We start from the raw sequence: 21,474 nt of genomic DNA, 5'->3' as shown, positions 1-21,474 counted from the left end.
GGCGCAGCATCCGCACACCCGGCGCAGGGGAAAGTTTCAGGGTCGTTCCCGAACGCGAAGTGGCCGGGCGTGCTGGTGCGACCGGCGGGGAGAACCGGCGGAGCGATGGACGGAGGGCAGCACCTGTTTGACGCTCACCGGGACCGACACATGCCGGCGGAGCTCTAGAGAAAATAAAGTCGTATTTTCCGACCGGGACTGTAGCGCAGGTTATCCACAGCCATGGCGTCTGAGGTGGTGTGCGGGCTGGTCTTCAGGTTACTGCTTCCAGTGTGTCTGGCCTCCGGTAAGTTTGATATTGACCCGGCTGAGCCGCCATTGACAATATTGACATGTTTAATGTTAGCAATGTTATCGTTTATAATTTCGTCGTTCAAGAATGTTTCATCATTTATAACCCATTGACCCCTCAAATTCATTTGGAATTGGTATTTGCTTGTATTATTTAATTGTGTATTATTTTATTATGTGGTATTGATGCTGTTTATAAACGTCCTAGAGTTCAGTTTTATTTCGAATTTTCTTAGTTTCTTAATGGTATTTATCTTTTATTCTTTGCTCAGTGCTTTCTATATTTATCATTTTGTCTTTCACTTACAGTCACTTCAGTTTTGTTTCGTGAACCCTGTATTTAAACAGTTTGGTGTCTCCCAAGTTCATACGTTTGTTTTTGTTTTTTTTATGGGATGTAATCTGCGTCTTTGTGTTGCTCCTTCCTGCTGCTTTGACCTCACGGACGTTCCGAACCGAAAACGTATATCAATGTAATGATATGGTAATAATGTTATACCTTTCTATTAGTTTTCTTTTGGTGTTATTAGTACAACATAGTCTGAAGCTCCATCTGCACCGGTGAGTTCCCCCTAATGAAGCCCACAGAGAATCCTCTCTGAGTTGCTGTTTATCCAACTTCCTTTTTAACAAACCAGTTTAATTTAGGCTCAATGTGGCTGGTGCGACTGTGTCACCAAGACCACATTTGCTCTGCGGTTGTAATGTACAACCTCACACGGATACTTTCGGCGAGACGTAAAATGTTTGACACGACTTTCAAGTGGATCCAGGTGATCATTGCCACACTGATCTGTCAAGTTTCATTTTAGGCATCGTTTTGCTGCCGTACTTTGAATGGTAAGTCTGTAAAGTCGGGTTCACAGCTGAACTGTGGCACCGCTCCTAAGGACGCAGTTATGCGGTAGGCCACAATTGAAAAGGATTAACATATAATCAGTGGTGAGGTTTTGCGGTGGTATCTCTGGTGGTGTAATTTGGGGGTGACTTGTGTGGTCGAAACAGCAACAGCACCCAGGGTGCTCTCTATAGATAGGCCCCACTCTGCATGACCATAATGCATCACTTGACGGTCTGACGCCTCCTTTATTTCCAAAAAGCAATTGTGAAACCATGCATTGGCTCCATTAATTCGTGGAAAGTCGTTTAACAGTATGAATTAATAATGCGGTTGTGAGATGGAGAAGAATTGCTTTCCCGTTATCGTAAACATACCTTTTAATATTTTATGTTTTGTCAAAGTGCAAATGAGCACTCTCCATTCACTGGCACTGCACACAGTGAGTGACAGGATGATGAGGAGGAGGAGGTGAAGGAAGAAGGCGCAGGGATGTTATGGGGGAGAGCGGAGAAAGGAGTTGGGACGTTCCATACAGTGCTGGGAGGTCTCTCCATATGTGTTTTGTCAACATCCGTGATGTTTCACCGCAGTGCAAACCGCAAATCATAAATGTGTCACACAAATGTAAATATAACTTCATTTATGTATTTACCTGCGAATAGTGCGACCTCACGTTGTGCTCGTAGTAATACCATAGTGCTGTGCGATATTGGCCAAATTAAATATGATTTTTTTTTTTTTACAAATCCCTCTACATCGATAATTTGACGATATTTGGGGGATGACTGCTGGGGTTTTTGTGAGATATTGCCACACGATAAATATTTGAGAAATAATCCTTAGTAAGGGCGTTGATTAGAACAGCTTGCGATATAACGATAACCAAAATCACACATGATGTCTAGTCTCATATCTAGAAATTGATATTATATCGATATATTGCCTGTATCGTACTATTGTTTGTATTTCTCCACTATTACTCGACCAACTATTGTTTGATGGAGCACGATTATTTATTGCCGTTTGCTGTGCGTTCTGTCGGCAAAGCTGTCCCCGTAAAGCACAAATGTGCGGGTGAAGACAACAAATCCCATGACCCCACGCCACTTCACGACATATCAAACTCCGTCGTTTGTTATTGTTTTGATTAAGAGACCCCTAGTGGCAGAAATGACATATTGTACCTTTAACATAATACAAGTCGTAAAGTTTTGCCCGTTGAGCAGATGATCCCATTCCTACTCGAGTCTCTCCTAATTTATTATCTCCAAGAAGATCGGTCTTTAAAACACTGGACGAGGAAATGTATTTCCCATTGCAAGCTCATTTCAATTTTGCTAAACTTGGTCAAATTACAAAGGGACGTAGTTTCAAAATTCCTGCTTTATTATTATTTTGAAGACTAATGATCATAAATATGCATAACATCTTTACTTATGGCTTTGCTTTCATGACTATTTTTGAGGAGAGTTTACACAGAATAGCGTTTCTCTCGTAGGCTTGTAACACATTTCTTGCTCTTTCCTCTGTTCTCCCTCACCGCTAAATCAACATGGAGGAGTATACGTGTTATTTGCCTCCAAACGTCTCTTCTGCCTTTGTTGGACGTGACCAGCGCAGCAGTAGTTTCTAGTGTTGCTGCTTTTCCCTTTGGTAAAAGCGTTGCACTGAAAGAGTCGTCTGGTAACGTTACATCGTCTCGGCTTCCTGTTGATCATCTGACAGCACCTCTATTGAAAAGCACAGGCCTGTTGGGCCCTTGTGTACACAGTCCACGTACGCACACACACACACACACACACACACACACACACAGCTACATCATACATGCTGCTGTTGTTTATGAATTTATTCCCACAGTCCTGGGTATGCATTTAGTTTTGAACATCCTCCTCTCTTCCTAAATGTCTCATCTAAACCAGGCAGAAAGCAGGCAGGTCACCGGGTCAGTGTTGGGGCAACAGCGGGCAGACTGATGGGTTAAAGGGTTTTACTGGCAGACATGTTGTACTAAACACTAAAAATACATGATGATTCTTAGCTCGATGGAACATCTCCCAATCTGCTTTGGAATCACTAAGCTCGCGGTTCTCAAATAGCTACAGTAATGTTGCCTAATCTAAATCTAATATAATCTAATTTAATCTAATGTAATGAAATCTATAATCATTTAAGAGACAGATTTGAAATCTCCAAATCGCTCAGCTTTGTCATGCCAAACAATTATTTGTATCATTGAAAATGCATGCAGGTAACCAGTCAATTGCTTCACAATTTGAGGAAGAATATACGTAGCTGCAAAAATGTTCATGTGAGCCCAATAATTAAACCACCGGCTCGTTTGACTTGTGGTTGAGATGGTTTTCATGCCCTGACAACAACCGAACACGGTGCATGATGTGGTGCTGTGGATGGGATTCCAGAGGTCTTCATTATTTTGTTTGGAGGAGTTTGAACCCGAAACCTACGGTATCGCTCCGTTCCTGGTTCGACCCGGAGCCCGAGAACTCCTTATCTCCTTATCATGACATCATGTTTTTGGACTGTAAATCAGTTGGACACTTATTTTCAATACCGCCATCTAAATCCAGTGTACTTTGTGGTGTGCTCTGGCTCTGTGTAATAGCTTTCAGAGAGAGCGAGAGAGAGAGAGAGAGAAACAAAGGCTTGATTTAGCTGTGGATATGAATATAAGTAATCTGATGTCTGAAAAATAAGGACGGTTTATTTTCATTCCTTCTGTGAAAAAAATAAAATCCTCAGATGGTGAGTCACACACAGCGGAGCTGGTCAGGCAGGCTGCGGTCCAGTGTCTGCATGCTAGCAGCAGGAGCAGCAATAAACCAGCGCACAGAGATGCACAAAAATGACTCTCTTTGGCTTTTGAAACTAGCAGATGAGTTATGAAGGAGACACATGGGAGACTTTGTACGGCACGCTGCAGACCCGTTATTTGTTGATATGCAAATAAAAAGTTAAAAATAAACAATAAATAAATCAATTAAACTTGTGAAAAAAATACATATATTGAAATTGCACAGTAAAACTGCACCAAAATCCTTCATCCCCGTCACCTCCCCCCACCCCCCCATCTTATAAAAACATCTCACCTAGCAGGAGATTTTTTGAAACTTTGCCAAGGGAAAAAAAAAATTATGATAGTGTGTTTATAAGTCCACGTTTTGTCTCATTGGGTCGTCGGTTCTGCCGACATTAAAAAAAAAAACAACCTCTTCATCGAGGTGAAAGGCCTCAGGTCACTGATTTTATAGCTTTTGTCCGACCGTTTCTTTGGTCTGTCTGATGTGAGGGGGGGAAAAAAAAAACCCTCCTGAGAGGTCGGTTTAGGGTTCGTGCTCCAGTGAGGGAAAAGAGGGGTAGGATGGTGGGGGAGTCAAATGTCAATGAATAGGTCTATTGACTGTACAAAGATAAATAAGAGGGCCATTTTCTTCAGTTATGTGTAATTTTTTGACTAGCGGGGGCCGAGGCAGATTGGGACGGTAACTTAGCTTGCGGCTCGCGCAGTAAAGCGCTTGTTGATATAACCGCAAGAGAAATTTTGTGAGGTCAAGCTGTGTCCGCATTTCTATGAAGTTACTGTGGAATCTCCACCCCCCCCCCCCCCCTACCCTTCCCATCTACCTCCTGACCCAAAAATATTCAGAGAGAAGGAGTTGGACTTATCACATGTTTCAGCATACTGGCTCAATGCTCATTAACAGCATGGCATCATGTGTAATTCATCTTTCAGGTGAAAAATCAGGTGAGCCCCATTCATTTGTGCTGCTGTTGCTTTTCAAACAAATAGTATTATAGAGAAAGTTAATGTACAGAACATCCCACAAATTGGTTGTATTGACTTTAATTCCATGTATTAAAATCAAATGCTCAGTTTATTTTTCATCTGAAGGCTTCAAATGCACAACGAATGCCGCTATATATCCCGATGTCCAGATCTTTCCTTCTTTGGGTGATTTATCACACTGGAGAGCGGAACAGTTTAACTGGTGCCTTCCGTCGTAGGGGCGGATGATCCGTCTCGCTATACACTTCATAATGAGGACCCACCTCCTAGTGGTTGCAAATCAATATATCAATTAATGGCATTTGCTTATTAATGGCTTGCAGAAAACACTTAAGCTTTAAACATAGTCTGTTTTAAAGACTTCCCAACATGAGTGAGCGTTTGTGGTGATGGGGTTTCGGGATGAGTGTGTGTGTGTGTGTGTGCGCGTGTGTGTGTGTGTGTGTGTGTGTGGAACGAGAAGGAATACTACGAGCAAATATCATAAGAAACAGTTTAAATAACAGTTTAAATGTGATGGTATGGACTATCTGTTTGCATGTATTACACACCAAAATGCTCAATATCAATATCAGCCTTACCTTTATTAAAACAACACTTAAATCATATGATTAAGAATATTGAGGAAATGCGAGGATGAGGTATTTTTAAATGCATTACTCAAGTTTGGTAGATGATGCTACACTAGTGTCCGGAATGATAGTTATCAAATCTCACTTAAAGGTTAAGATGAAATACAATATCACTTTATTATTGCCCGGGGATGATTCAGATTACAATCTTTGGTCTCGGCAGACACAGCACACTCATACACTACTTTCTTTCGTTTGTTTTGAAGTTTTGGAGCCTGACGTAACTCTCCTATTTAGAAAACTATGTTAATACATTATGAGGCGGTTTCGCAGACAGGGTTTCATCTTAATCAGAACTAAGATAATCCAATTTGAATTAATCCAGAATTTAAAATTGCCTTTCAGAGACGTTGCTTCATGTAAGATGAATTAGTTCTGGACTAGGAAGTCCTAGACCAAGATAATGAAGGACTAGTCAGCTACTGTCAGGTTGCTCCTGTCTATAACCACCTTTCTGTCTTCATCATCATTGAAATAGGCCAGATAATCCATGTTCTCTATTTGGTTCTTCTAAACCTGAGCTCTTTGGTCAGGTTTAATGTTAAAATTCACTTAGACCTACATTAGCTGTAATCTTCTTTCAGGTGATTAGATTTTTTTTAAAACCAAGACTAGGGAAAGTCTGAGACTAGTTAAAAAAATACTGAGAAAGGCCATTTTAGTAAATCAAGATTAAAAGTGTGATTTAGGCCTAATCTGTGTCCACGAACCTGTCCCTATGTGTCCAAGCCTTTAGAACTTGAGGGGCAATACAGAGAAAAAAAACAAAAAAACTGGACAACGGATGGTACAGCTCACAGTCCAGGCGACGCTTATCTCCCCACAAGAAACATTGGGATTTGTGAGGCGTTACGCAGTGCTGACAGTAGGAGAGCGGGCTGCTGCCTGAAGACACGCTGGCGATTTTTATCAGCTATTAACATGATAAACCTCAGTCAGTTAATTGTTTCTCTGTGAGTTAACGCCCGAGGACTACTGTGCATTTGTCAAGAGGCTACTGTGGTCATTCGTATTAATCTGGTGGCAGAGTCGCTGTCTGGTTTTTGACTCGGTGAACCGATCGCTAACCTAAGGATATAAATGGGGTTTAAGTGAGGTAAATTCAAGGGAGGCGGACGTCGAATACTACCCCCCCCCGACTTATTTCTTATTTCTACTCCTCCCACACAAAGCTTCAAATTCACAGATGTTAAATTCACTAGTTTGATTTGTTTTGCTGAATTATTGTGATTCTGATTTGCAACTGTTAAAAGTTGCGAGCCGCTTTATCGCAATGAAAATGTCTCACTAAGTTGTGTTAAGATTTGATTATAGTCTGAAAATCCCTAATGGACACAAACATTTTTTGAAGCAATGTTATACAAATATTTCACTTGAATATTTGATGATTAATCATGACGAATGTTGCACATTGCTTCAAATGTATTCATTTTATTTTGTATACTTTATTTATCCCTCTGGGGGAAATTAGTTCTCTGCATCTACCCATCCTAGTATTTGACATATCTAGGAGCAGTGAGCAAATTCACACCAATACAATAAGAACTTCAAAACATAGATGCAGTTCAAAAATCGTAAGACTTATTGCGTGGTTGTTAAATGTGTGTTCTTTCTCCTGCAGCCTGTCTGTTCAGGTACAATGGCCTGTCCTTCGTCTACCTCATCTACCTCCTGCTCATCCCACTGTTTGCAGAGCCCACAAGCACAACCATGCAAGGTAACATGGCTAGATCTGTCTTAACTACATTTTAATGTTGAATTGCTTTTCTGCCATATTTATTGTACCATTTTCATGTTTTGTTTTTGTCCCCTGTAATAAAGACATCCCTCAGATAAACACTTTTTTTTTTTTTACGATGAGGCTTTTATTTTTTGTTCTGGTTCAGAATTTGATGAGCATTTTTTTTTACTTGTTTAGTTATAAGAAGACCCACATGAAAAGATTAAGAAAAAAAACATTATTTAAGTTTGAGACCCTATTATCTCTGCCTACTAGATAAGGTTTCTCAGGTGATGTGAAAAAATAAACCTTCGGAGAAGAAGATACCAGAAAGCCAGTGCATCTACAGCTATTTATGGACCACATCCCCAAACCCCATTATTCTCATTATTATTATTAGTAGTGATGATGATAATAATAATAATAATAATAATAATAATAATAATTATAGTGTTCAACTAAATCATGGTATCTGTGGGTAATTTAAAGTGGCGGTAGTGACTTTTATGAGTGGTCACTGGTCAGTGTGGTTGTGTCTGTGGTGCTTTGCGGTCATAAAGAGCCTGAGAGAGCCGCCCTGTACCGCTGTGCATTTTGCTCGCCGCAAAAAACACCACCCCAGCCCACTCATGTTATGGGTTTCTGTAGGAGCCCGCCCACATGCTGCGTTCAATAATACATAAGGCCATATTGGTGGAAGGAACAACATCCAGTCCGTGTGCTTTCTCTGCCTGTCTCCAGCTGAAATAACAATCAGGAAGTTGAGTGTAGAAAAGAGGAGATGTGAGGAGAGGACCACTTAGGCTTTCATCAATAGCTAAAGGGATGTGTCTTCAAGAAAGTGGATTTGCATATTTTCTTCTGTCTGATAGTTGTTGTTGTTGTTGACATGTTTTTGATGGTGATATATATGTTTCAATAAGTAGGGAAATTTGCGCCTCATTTGGAAATTTTCCCACATTGCTATTTACATCCTAATTATTTAAAACTTCACCTATGAATCTGACACAGAAAAAAACAAGCACCTCCAACAAACAAGTATCTATACTAACAACTTAAATATGGATGAATGTTTTCACAAGCTTCGTACAAAGTGACACTTCACTCCACATCTGTGTTGTGGTGAGAACAAAATGAATACATCAGAGGTGTGAACACACGTTGATTTTCTGCAGCCGTCAGCAGGTATGTGATCTTTTCACGAGTGGGAAGCTCGCCAGGACATGCTCCCTCTGTCTTTCTCACCTGTTTTTTCCCAAAGTGGAGCATTGCAGCTTATAACAGCCAGCACAGTTAGAAATGTGGTCTGGTACAACTACTGGGCGATAATGACCAAATCAAATATTGACAAAGACAATATCGACAATTTCGATAAACTTTCTTTGGGATGACTATTGGTGCTTGCATGAGATATTAACACAAAATAAATGTTGGCGCAATCATTATGACTAAGAAGTTAGAACCGTTGATTAGAACATCTAGAGCAGTCTTCGAAGTTCAGAAAATTACATTGCTGTATGATACCAAAATCCCAGAAGATATCTAGTCTAAAATGATATTGATATTACTTTGATATATTGCCCAGCCCTATCTGGTACTGGCTAATTACTAGTAGCTATGCTTTAATTAACTACCTGTTAATATTCATAAACATGAAGGAAAAGTAATCATAACCTGGAATAATTGCAAATTTTGTATTTTCCCTAAATTGACTGGCATTAATTATTCAAAGCTTCAATTCAAGATTCAAGATTTAAGATTCAAGAGGTTATTTACATGCACACATCTACATTAGATGGACATGTGTCATCATATGTAGCATACAAAGAAAGGTTAAACATTCATTAAAAAATTGCACAAAAACATCTTATGCCAATATGTATTTAAGAAATATATATTGTAATATAATATATATATAATATAATAGAATAGAAAAAATATATCTTTTAGTCATAGGGCTGCTAAATTGTCATTACCTTTAACTAGTTGATGGGGTGTAATTTCTTTTTTTAAAAACATTGATACAATAATATGAAAAATACAGTATACATCAGTCCAACCCTATTCCTAGCCCAAATCTAAGAGAGAAAATTACTTATGCAACCAGTTGTTGTTTGTGATTTACTCATTTATATCGTCAGAGGAGTTCATAAGTTGGTGTTTTGCTTTCATTAAATTTGCAGAAAACATGTTAACTGTTTCTCTTTTATGGGTAATAGATATTTAGTGTACCCATTGGTATGAGACTTGAATGGCACCGATGTTCCCATCTCCTCAGGGAGTCCTCAGGGAGCGATACAGTTTTCAGTCATATAAATCTTTCATCCTTTGACTTTCATATTTTTTTGTGTTGATTGTTTGAAATTTTGCAGGTGCTTAAAAGATGGATTTTACTTTAGATGAACAGATATAAGCTGTTTATATATATATATATATATATATATATATATATATATATATATATATATACCGATCAGCTACAACATTAAAACAACCTGCCTAATATTGTGTAGCTTACCCTCGTGCCACCAAAACAGCTCTGACCCATGGAGGCACGGACTCCACAAGACCTCTGAAGGTGTCCTGTGGTATCTGGCACCAAGACGTTAGCAGCAGATCCTTTAAGTCCTGGAAGTTGGGAGGTGGGGCCCCCGTGGATCAGGCTTGTTGTCCCAGCACATCCCACAGATGCTCCATCGTATCGGAACTTAACCCCAGCCATCCACATGATGTAGAAGAAAACGTGATTCATCAGACCAGGCCTCCTTCTTCCATTGATTGTAGGTGCTTTCGGCAGCAGACATGGACCAGCATGGACACTAACCGGTCTGCGGCTTCACAGCCCCATACACAGCAAGCTGTGATGCACTGTGTGTTCTGACACATTTCTATCACAGCAGCATTAACACTTTTAGCCATTTGTGCTACAGTAGCTTTTCTGTGGAATCAGATCAGATGGAGACGTAAATAACGTAAACACGTATCAATGAGCGTTTGGCACCCATGACCCTGTTGCCGGTTCACTGGTTGTCCTTCCTTGGACCATTTTTGGTAGGTACTAACCACTGCATACCAGGAACACCCCACAAGACCTGTTGTTTTGGAGATGATCTGACCCAGTCATCTAGACATCACAATTTGGTCCTTGTCAAAGTGGCTCAGATCCTAACGCTTGCCTATTTTTCCTGCTTCCAACACATCAACTTCAAGAACTGACTGTTCACTTGCTGCCTAATATATCCCACCCCTTGACAGGTGCCATTGGAAGGAAATGAACAATGTTATTCACTTCACCTGTCAGTGGTTTTAATGTTAAGGCTGATCTGTGTGTGTGTGTGTGTGTGTGTGTGTGTGTGTGTGTGTATTTATATATATATATATATATATATATATATATATACATAAATGTCTTCTAGTATTTCGTTTTAAGAAAAAGATACATATATACTTTACATATTGCTTCCTCTGAGGTCTGCACTTTCTAAAGTTGTATATTCCATCCAGACTAACACAATGCAGAAATAGTCAAACCATTTCATTTGTCTCTTTAGAAAACAATTTATTGGCAAGCCCATGATGTTGTTGAACAGTTACATTTCTCTTATTAGTGGAGGAAAGAGCATTTGCTGTTAGACTCAAATTGAACAATGCCTTGTATTTGTGCTGCGTTTTAAAAAGACTCCGGGGATGTTAGTTTGAGACTACATAATGAGGCCGAGACAGTATAAGTGTCAGGCAACCAAGATAGATGTCAGTCACATAAAATCTGTTCCTGTTGCAGAAAGGAAAGTGCAGGACATAGCCAAAGCAGTCGTAGGGTCCAACTCGAGACCAAGGCTCAGTTTGGAGCCAGAAGCTCGCTAACAGTCCTCATATTTTGTATTAAAAAGCATTTCTTCCCTTGTGACCGTCATGGGAATTGCAATGGGAAATTAGCACAAATTGTTTTCACTTCAATGTTTAAGAACCCTCGGCTTAGCTGTTGTTGGGAGGCATTCGATAAGCTTAGCCCAAGATAGTCTGTTGCTCAGCAGTAGCACTTTCGGCCGTACTTGGATATGGAGCCATACCATAGTAAAACTGTTAAGTGTTTCCCACAAGAATGCTTTAAATTTTACGAGGTAGAAGAGAAGGAATTGAGATGATGTTCCTTAAAGAACAATTAAAGATCCAACTGGACTGAGCCATGCTGATGCATATGGCAATGTAATTTTTTTGTAAAAGCACTAACAGTTAAAGGTATAACCATTGATGGTTGGTTCCTATTAAAACAGAAGTGTCACCAGCAGCCCTCTGTCCACCAAGGATGAGAATGTCGATCTCTATGATTGGAGGAGGTCTGAAGAAATACCACCGGAAAGAATTATCGCCATGACAACTCCTGAAATTATCCCAAATACCTGTAGGTGCACTATAAAATGCCATGTGTTGAGCAGCTGCACAGTTACTCTTCAGTCTGTCTTGAGCCAATGTATTGGAGAAAGTAAGACCCATGACAGCACTTTTATCTACTGCTACTAGTACTACTACTACTACTAACTATCACGAGTAATATACAGTAGATGGTACCGTAGTTGCACTTATAGTTGCGCATAAAAAATGTAACTACAGCTTGACCGCAGTATAGCAAAATGTTTGCACAATGACAAATGTTCTGACAATGGGAATTTCATAGCATTCCTCAAATTTATCAGTTAGTTTGATCCCTTCTCAAAGGCCCATACAGAAAAATATGACAATTCCAATTTAACTCCCTGCTTTTTTGGAGATTTGTTGGTTCTAGCATTGAGGTCAGGGTGTGAGTGTGTGAGTAAGGTTTGGCTACAGTGAGATCCCCAGTGAGACCAGGTTTAGCCACCTCGAAAAGGTGAATGCCTTCACACATCAACAACAGGAATCTGACTGTTTTTGCCAACACCAGTCTCACCGCACCGCTCACTTTACCAACTTTGACGACAGGTTATTCATATGGTACATGGTAGTCAAGTTAATATACTGTATCTGTGAGCAAGAATCACTATTAAACCCCTGTTAAAGTAAGAAATCTCTGTCTCTGGTTTTCCCATTTTGAAGGAAATTTATTTGCAAAAAATGTATTCATATATTTTGGTTCATATTTACAGATTTAGCCGAGGACAACAGTCAGTATAATAATTATTTAATTCTGAGATTCCTTCTAAAATGCTTTTCACTTCTCAGCACTTTGTGTCTCAGCCTGCAGCGGGTGGGTCTCTGGGTTATAATACACTAATAGTCCAGGTTGACCCAGCAGTCAGACATTTTCTGAAGGATGGACGGAGAGAAGCCAATTATTACAAACTTTCTCTTGACATGGACACAGCCTCCACTGAAACGTTCTCCCCTGTGTCTCCACTGGACGAAGTTCCTTAAAACGGAAAGAAAAATACTGAAAGGAATCTCGATCTCTTTTGAGGTCTCAGCTCAAATTGACAAGTGTTCTAAAATACACATTTGATGGAACCGTGTTTCTCCTGCAGAGATCTAGTCTAGAATCTAGTAGGTTTTGAGTTGATGTTGTTGTTGTTGTTGTTGTTGTTCTGTAAACAACCCCCTGCTTCACCCAACCTCCGCTTTCTCCTCCAGGCCACACAGGGCGTCTGCTTCAGTCACTGTGCTTCACCAGTATGACCTTCCTGCTACTTCACATCATCTATCAGATCACTGTCAACAGCCTGCTGGCCACCAACTCCATCGACGCTGGATTCAACTGTGAGTGGACAGACTTGTTACATACAGCGTAGAGGTCCCCGCACCACACTGGTCGGACCCAAACTACAATAGTGGGGGGCCTGTGGTCAATGGAATCAAGATGGTAGCGGAGAACCTTGTGATGTCTTCGGGAATCAATGTTCCCGTTGGCCATCTCACATGAAAAGAGAACTTTCATTTCTTGAGATATAGGTGGGCAGTCTGGCACAAACCATAGCCTGTACATAAAAAGGACGTAGCGCCTGCGACGTCACCCGTCTGAAGAGACAATTTAAAGCCTCAAGTTTGGATAACCTCTCCCCCCATCTTGGCAGTATGGTGCCAAGGTTGAACCCTACCGCCCCAACTTGACCTGTCTATCAAGGCAAATACACCCTCATGTAAACAGTACCTCTATTTAAGCCTTAATATATTCTTTATGGAAAAATAATCTGCAAAATCACAACCCAGACACCCATTAGACAAAGTAGTGTTGGTTAAATTTTTACTAGTGAGAAGTTTGTTCTTTTTCTCTTGACTTATATTGCGTCAGAGGTTTTCTTTACATAATTTTTCATGCACGTCTAGTGAGAAGTTTGTTCCTTTTTCTCTTGACTTAAGTTGAGTCACAGGTTTTCTTTACATTATTGTTCATGCATGTCTCAGCATACAGGTTTTCATTCATGAAGTGTCCGCTTAATGAACATATGTCTCCAAAGGTCCATAAAATTCTGTGAGCACATTTGTATTATAGGCAATAGGAATCAAATTCCCTTCCCAGGTTGTGTCGCGCTCCACCCATGGAGCTCCATGGGCGTTTAAGGTTGACCTGAGGTCTCGCTCTTACTGCACTTTTTTTTTTTTTTTTTAACACGTTTTTTTTTTTTCTACCAGAGCAATTCGGCTCACTGGTTTCACAATAAAATCCCAACAGCACAGGACCTCCACCTTTTTGGCACCCGCTCACCTTTGTTCAGGAGAGACATTTTACACAGGCACACGGCTGTCCAATTTATCACACAGATCGTTTTTTAGTGCTCAAACCATGACCTTGCACATCGAAGATCTGTCACGCAATTGTGTTTCACCCGAAACCCAAAGCGGAGACAAGACATGCACACTCGTACAGAATGAGCTCATACAGTATATGCTGTCTGAGAATAATCCAGAAACTTAAGTTTGTCCCATCGTATACCTAGAAGCAATAGGCAGCCGCAGTGCAGCGCCTGGGGACCAGCTCTTTCTGCCAGTGCCTTTGTCAGGGGCACCAACAGGACTATTAACCCCTTACATATATGTATTTTGTTAGGAAAAGGAGTAAAATCTGAAATAATAAAAACACACTGTTATTTATTTGTTTTATTTGTAGAAACGGGAAACAGGCATGCACAGCGTACAGTGAGTGCGTAAGAGAGTCTCCATTGTGAATTATTAGCGTTAAATGAATATAAAACTTACAACCATTGTGGGACAGTAGTTTTTTTTATTTAAAGTGTTTAATGAAATACAAAACTGTAAGGAAGGGGGGGGGGGGGGGGTAGAGACCTGTTACGCGCAATACCCGGGGAAACGGGGTCCATTTGCGCACGTAACTTGTCTCTATGGATGTGTGTGTGTGTGTGTGTGTGTGTGTGTGTGTGTGTGTGTGTGTGTGTGTGTGTGTGTGTGTGTGTGTGTGTGTGTGTGTGTGTGTGTGTGTGTGTCGGGGGGGACTTCGGTCCCCCCCTGGGGCCTCACCTTGGGCCCCCCTGTGTGCGTCGAGGAAGGCACCACGGTGTCTTTATTTTGCTCCGCAATTACCACCAGCTCCCACCAGCTCTCTGCAGACAGCAATAATTTTTACTTTAACTCATGTGGCTATTAGCATCGGTGTTTGTAAATTGGACCTTTTTTCAACAAGGCTCATTTGCATAGAAATGAGCCAATTTTGCAACGAATGTATGCATAATACCTAATTTAAATAAACGCAAAAAGCACCAGCGCACCAAGACGCTTTTTGCGTGGCAGTTAGCGGTGCATTTCACCATTTGGGTGCTTTGTGAATTAGACGCTTGTTTTTTCGATTATTTGCGGCGGTTAAGCGGCCGCAAAAGCCAGGCAATCCTTTTCTGAATTAGCCCCTGAGTGTTTGGACGGTGTAAATAGTTGACCTTGGGCTACTCATCAAAGTTAAAATGTTAATGGTTCTAGACGGAACAAACCCTGACGTTGTGTTCTGAACTTCCCATGATAAATGTTGAATTCGGATGGAAGTTAAACAAACTTTTTTTCCAGTTTACAGTAGATGAACAGCCAGCTTTACTGGAAATGCAGAATGGACCTTATCACCTACGGCAAAACCCTATATTTATCTGAGAGTACGTAGCGTAAATATACTCTCAAGGAAATCTCATGTTTGTTTCTTCAAGAACATTATTAGCGTCATAATCACTTTTTTAATACTTAGTTTTACTGGGAAAATTTCTACTTATCTTTATTAAACCTTTGACAACAATTTGTAGTTATATTACAGTGGAAACTACTGTATGATTGTAAAATCCCTGTTTGCTATCTTGAATTGTTTTCCAGATAACCACCACGTGCATCATGTGGTCATTTAAAACTTGAATGAGTCTAATGGTGAAGGAAGACTTCATCAGACACCGGTTATTTCAATTATCATATTGAGAAGAGAGAGAATCAATTCCCCTAGTATTTTCGGTATAATAAGGAACACTTGCATTTATCCATTATTTTCCAAACAAAGATACTGTGAATTATACAAATATTCTGAGTGTTTTGCTGCATTGCAACAAAGAGGGCAGAGTATATTATCTGTGACCCTTTGACTCCACAAAGGAGTCACAGAGTTTAAAGATGTGCAAACACAAGGTTGGAACCTCTACACTTCCCGTGACTTCTTTCTATTTGGAGATTCTTTTTTTTTTTTTTTTTTAATCTTTGAGCACTGTGTATGGAACAGGAAGTCTAACATTTTTCATTGTCCCCCTTGATACGCCGGCCGGGCTCTCAGAATAAATGCCTGAGTTCAGGTTTCCCTATCTGATAATTCGCCCCTTGACACCCTTTTCCTTTTGGCAGCAGCGTATAGACAAGATGTCCTCCTTCACGCAGAGGCCCTTATCCTCCTACAGATAACTTTATGTAATTTCCTCCTTGCCCCCTGTTCAGCGGAGCCAAATATGCCATTAGTTCAGTCAATTGCTGTTCAGCGTGGACCTGAGCGTGGAGATGCTTAAAAAGCTGCTAACATCCTAACATCTCCAGCCGCTGCGGCAGGTCAGTGGCTGGTCACCAGATGGGCAGACTCAGGCGCGTCTTGTGAGTCATCTGTCTTCCCTTGCCCCCCCCCCGACCAGCTCTGGATCAGATTACGTTTGCAAACAACTCCCCAGCTTTTTTCTAACCTCTGCAGGGCGCCAGATGGGCGGGGTTTCACTGCATCAGCAACACCAGATGAAGTAGGGTAACGCACAGAGTTTACGAAAGTATCTTTACTGTCAGGCAGATTGGGTTGTGCTGGTTTCCCTCCACATAGATTCCAATGCATATACATAGTCAAAACAAACCATGATATGTATTTACACGCTATGTGTGATGGGCTACAAACACTGCAACAAGCTAAAACTTCCTGGTAAATAACTTTATTGTGGCTTGCTCCTCGGGGACAGTCACCAGTTGCCAAACATTGATTCCTCCTCACGGCTGTGCTCTGACCGCTCCCTGTTCGCACATTCTGCACATTCTCCCCCAGCTCTTCCTCAAATGTGACTTAATTGCAGATACCTCCCTTTTAGATATGACTCGCTCAGTAATCTACAGAGTAATTAAACATTGCTTGAGTAACCTCTCGAAGATGCGAGTGATACAGTGGGGCGTTCCGCTGAGGTCAACAGCCTGCCGAGTGCGGGGATTGTTTCTATACGTTCATGTTAAGTTTGAGTACAGGTATTTCAGGTGCCTGCTGGTAAAATAAAAATGGACAAGTATAGTACTTGAAGTATTACTTCCACTATTCCACGTTGTCGGACTCCACATTGACACTTCACAATATCTGACATCGTATTGATAGCTGCACTAACATTCCAAGTGTGTGACGTTAGGTGTTAATGCACGCTTGGACGCGGGCATTCCTGGAATAGCTCTATTTTGCCTGCAGTCATTTTCACAATGTTTTTACTTGCTTGACTTTATATTTTTTCCGATGATGACATATAACTGTCCGTTGGTTTCATTCAGGGTGAGGACCTCTGTAGAAAAGGGATAGAAGACAACAGTAGTGATGTCTGTAGAAGCAAGAATTTGGCATCTCCCGTCACAGGTGCTGTGTAAAATTTTGTGTCGCACAAAATCTACGGGTGTAGGTTTTTGTGAGACCGCCGAGAGCCAGCCCGCTATCAACGTTGTTTGAAACCAATACTGAATTAACATGCGTCACTATCATTGTAATTAGCACTATATCCACTTGAATGAAAATGTATAAAATAGGTACACTTTCGGAGAGCATTTAATTGGTGTTTAACAACACAAAACACACAAGCTACAGGAAACAGAACACATGGTGTGGTGCGCACAGTACACGTAAACAGTGGAACATTGTTCCTGAAAAAGTAAGAGTGGACTAAAGCAGCGGACTGAACCCCCCTCCCAAACTAAAATAAATCATAGAATTAATGAAAACCCTTATTAAACAAACGCCCCAACGATGATAATCAATTGCATGATCTATGACAAATGTATGATAAAACAACACAAAAATACTAATAAGAGCGGTGAATCAAAACAAGATGAAATTCATAAAAGTTGTACATAATGAATAAATAAAGTCAAAACCAGGACCAAAACCTCCCTCAGCTGGTGTGAATCGGGGGATTGAGCTAAAAGAGTGTCTAGACCTGTTCATGGCCAGCTGCTAGTCCTCCACTCCCTCTGAGCTGTCACACGGTCTGGACCGTCAGAGCCTCGGTTCATTTCTACTTTCTGATGTTTGACATTTTCCTCTCAACCGGTGCAAAAAAAAACTCAACAAAGCCGTCTCTTGTGGATCACTTTACTCCGCCAGGAGCCACAGCTCATTGCCTCCGTTTGCACAGATGATTAACACTTCAACACAAATGTTTTGGGACTCTCCATTTAGGCTTTAGATTGTACTCGATAGAAGCAGCGAGGCTGTTTCCTTGGTGTGACTCACTGGTTGTTGGAAATTTGGTGCGTCAGAAGTGAGACCATCCCCAAATAACTGGGAACAGTCTATCTTGATTGGATCTTTTTTGAATAGAAATGTAAATTGGCAACTAATATATTTACAAAATATATTGTATGTATTCACAAAACATATACTTTAAAATAATTTCAGTAAAGTAACAAAAAACTTTTGTGTGTGTGTGTGTGTGTGTGTGTGTGTGTGTGTATACTGTATATATATATATATATACTGTATGTATATATATATATATATATATATATATATAATTATTTATTGAGAACATTTTAGATTAAAATAACGATTTTAACATGGGTAAGGAGAATATATATTAAAGCAACATTATGTAACTTTTTTACCTTCAAATAACAGCTTCCTCTAATACACTTGTAATATGGAGAATGGCATCTCTTTCATTCTCACCCACCCTGTTCTTGCACTATGTAACTTCTGTGTTAGGGTACGAAACTTCGGGAAAGCTGCGTTACTCTTTACGGCACTACGTCACTTGCTTGATGTTTGGCCCCGGTAATTAGCGTTTTTTTTACCTTGAAAAATTTATAAAAAAAAAAACATCAACTATAAATTATAAACTTGCCAGTCAAAATATAAGTAAATAATGCTTAAACAAAACATAGCCGCTACACCCCTCCGATGGCGCGGACAAGTGGTGCGTCCGGTACCCCCAAGGCCGGGATTCCACCTCACCCCACCCGGCACGTGACGGCCCTCACTTCTACCCCTTGCCCACTGCACCAAAAATCCGGTAACACCCCCTAACATCCGGAATTTGTCATCAGTGGGAAAGGTAACACTTGGCTTTCGGTCCCGGGTCAAGTGACCCTGCAAAAGACACAGGTTTTTATCGGCTCCACCTCCAATTGGCTGTGACGTAAACAGGGCACCCAGGTCGACCCACTAATATTGGCCCCTTTACTGACACAATGCGACGCGTGTTGAAGTTCTCGTTGGCGCATAAATAGACAGGAATGTCCGTGTATCATTAGATCATTTCATCCCCGATTTAGAATCCAAAATCAGAAGTTAATAACTATTTTCCGCGCATGGGGAACCATGAAATGTTTTGAGCGTTGGGATGACTTCATGGGGACCACAGCGGAGAACCCCCACACTCCAGCACCGCCCCAAGCCTGTCTCCGAACCGGAGGGGTGTCTCTGGTCCCCACCGCTGTGCACTGGAAGCATGGAGGGTCCATGCTGTAGTGTTGGGTCGTTCACAAACGATCCGATTCTTTTGAACAGCTCAAAATACTTTTTTTCCAAGTTTTACAGTTTTATGTTGTTGTTTGTTTGAGTCTCCTCTACTGTTTTCTTCCCAATCACACTGGAACCATGACACGCCCCTTTTCCGGCGTGTTCATGACGTTGAATGTGACACAACACCGAGAAAAAAAAACAAAAACAAAACACCATTTCTCCTTGTAATGGGAAAGGCGTCAATTGCCTAAAATTAGCAGGTTTACCCGGATAAAATAAAATTTTGGTGTAAAAACAGTATTCCATTGTTCCACAGGGTTTGTTTCAGCCTATGACTCGCGCGTGCGAGCCGATCTGCCAGGCCGAGCGCATCTGGTACCTACACTGGTAGCAAGGGGCGCTGTAACCTAATGTAGATATACATTATATTTGTGTTTGTAATGTAGACTGCTATTGAAACCTGACAATAAGGTTCAAATTTGTCCAGTGAAATTAATTATTTTGGACACTGGACCGGCTTTTACAACAGTGCTGGAAAAGTGCAATTGCTCTCAGAAATGAAAACCAAATGGAAAAAAGTTACATAGTTCTGCTTTAATGCGTACATCTTACATCAGTGTTGGCTGAAGAAAAAGGCTGCGTGATCAAATTTTTTCGAACTCTCTCTGCCAAGTAGAGCTCTTACAGTTATTACACACTGCCTGGTCACAATTATTTGAGCTGACTGTGATCATATAAATTTATTTTTATTTTTGTTTGATTTTTGACTCAATTTATCGTCAACTAGACATTCATCATCGTGGACAGCCCTAGGGCCAAGCGCAGTTAGTCTTCAGCAGAGCCGTCTTCTGTAGATCTGTCTTCAGCCCTCGGCACTCTCCTTTCTGAACACGACCTCCAGCAGTGAAGGAATTCAACACCTAATTGGTTTCTGAATGACCCGACTAAACACACTGCTGCATCGATTTGTCTTTGAATCAGGAGTCACGAGAGTGATGTTCTGCTTTCCTTGGCACAGGAACAAAGGCCAATCAGTCTTGGCTAATTCCTGCCGCAGGGGAGTTGAATACCTGGAAGTGTCTCTTTGAGAAACACGCTGACGTTCAGGAACACTTCAACAAGACTGGAGCGGAGTCAAATGTTTTTTTTTAAACATTGAAACTATGACCAAGTGCATTAGTTTCAAGTATTTCTCTTTGTAATAAGGCAAATTAGGCAAATTTTAGAAATGATATGTTTGATAAATGACCTAAGACCAAGGTTGATAATAATTCAAGTGAATCCTCTTAATAATTTAGACAAGAGCTTTGAGGTGTTTTCATCTCTCTTTATCTATGTTTTTATATAGAACAAATCTTCTTAGTGATTGTGTCCTTCTGTTTTTGTCCAGGTTCCACGTGGGAAAAATCCATCAGGCAGATTGGCTTTGAGAGGTAAGAGAAGTGACCACTACAGCGACCCTGTTGAAATCACACTGCCATGGGAACTTCCTTGTGATGTTGTCATTGAGCGAGAAACATCTTTCAACATTCTCACTCTCTTTTCAACACTTTTTATTTTAGAAAATGTTATCTAAGCTTAAATTAGATAAAAATGCAATTATATAACTTAAATTAATATTAAAGGGGACAATAGACAACTTTTGCGCCGCTGTCGCAAAGACAACCGGATTCCTCAGAGCGCTCCCTGGAAAGGATCAACACCACTTTGGAAATAAGAGAGTAGAAAGAAACATGTTCAATAAAGAGGTAAATTTTATGGTTAAAATTTTAGTTAAATTTACTTTATTTTGGTTCCGCATCATAGACATATATACTGTACATAGACGCCGCATTGACTGCCTCGGCCTGTTGCTGTGATACGTCAACATCGCCACCATATTGGAATGGGCAAGACTGGCGTTTTAAACAAATGCAAGTAAACGGGGGAGCTGTGGGTGTTCTGGATAAAAACAACGTTTACATTTCTCAGCTAATTTCAAGGAATCATTTTTATATTCAAGGGTTTATGATCTACGTGGAGTAAATTGCTCCACCGTCCGCCATTTCCGCT

The 21,474-nt window shown here is 40.7% G+C and overlaps 1 protein-coding gene across 1 annotated transcript; it reads left to right on the top strand.

Moving 5' to 3' along the window:
• LOC307237668 (piezo-type mechanosensitive ion channel component 2-like) lies at positions 1 to 20,859 on the top strand (the record flags this gene model as incomplete). The annotated part of the gene is made up of 4 exons (XM_080010428.1): positions 1 to 286; positions 7,194 to 7,289; positions 12,897 to 13,022; positions 20,813 to 20,859. The coding sequence occupies exons 1-4, from the start codon at positions 223 to 225 to the stop codon at positions 20,857 to 20,859; spliced, it is 333 nt and encodes a 110-aa protein (XP_079866554.1). The 5' UTR covers positions 1 to 222.
• Positions 20,860 to 21,474: the final 615 nt, after the last annotated feature.

This window comes from Zeus faber (assembly GCF_960531495.2).
Source record: "Zeus faber genome assembly, chromosome: 12".
Classification (NCBI taxonomy): Eukaryota; Metazoa; Chordata; class Actinopteri; order Zeiformes; family Zeidae; genus Zeus; species Zeus faber.
This window is presented reverse-complemented; position numbering and strand designations above follow the sequence as displayed.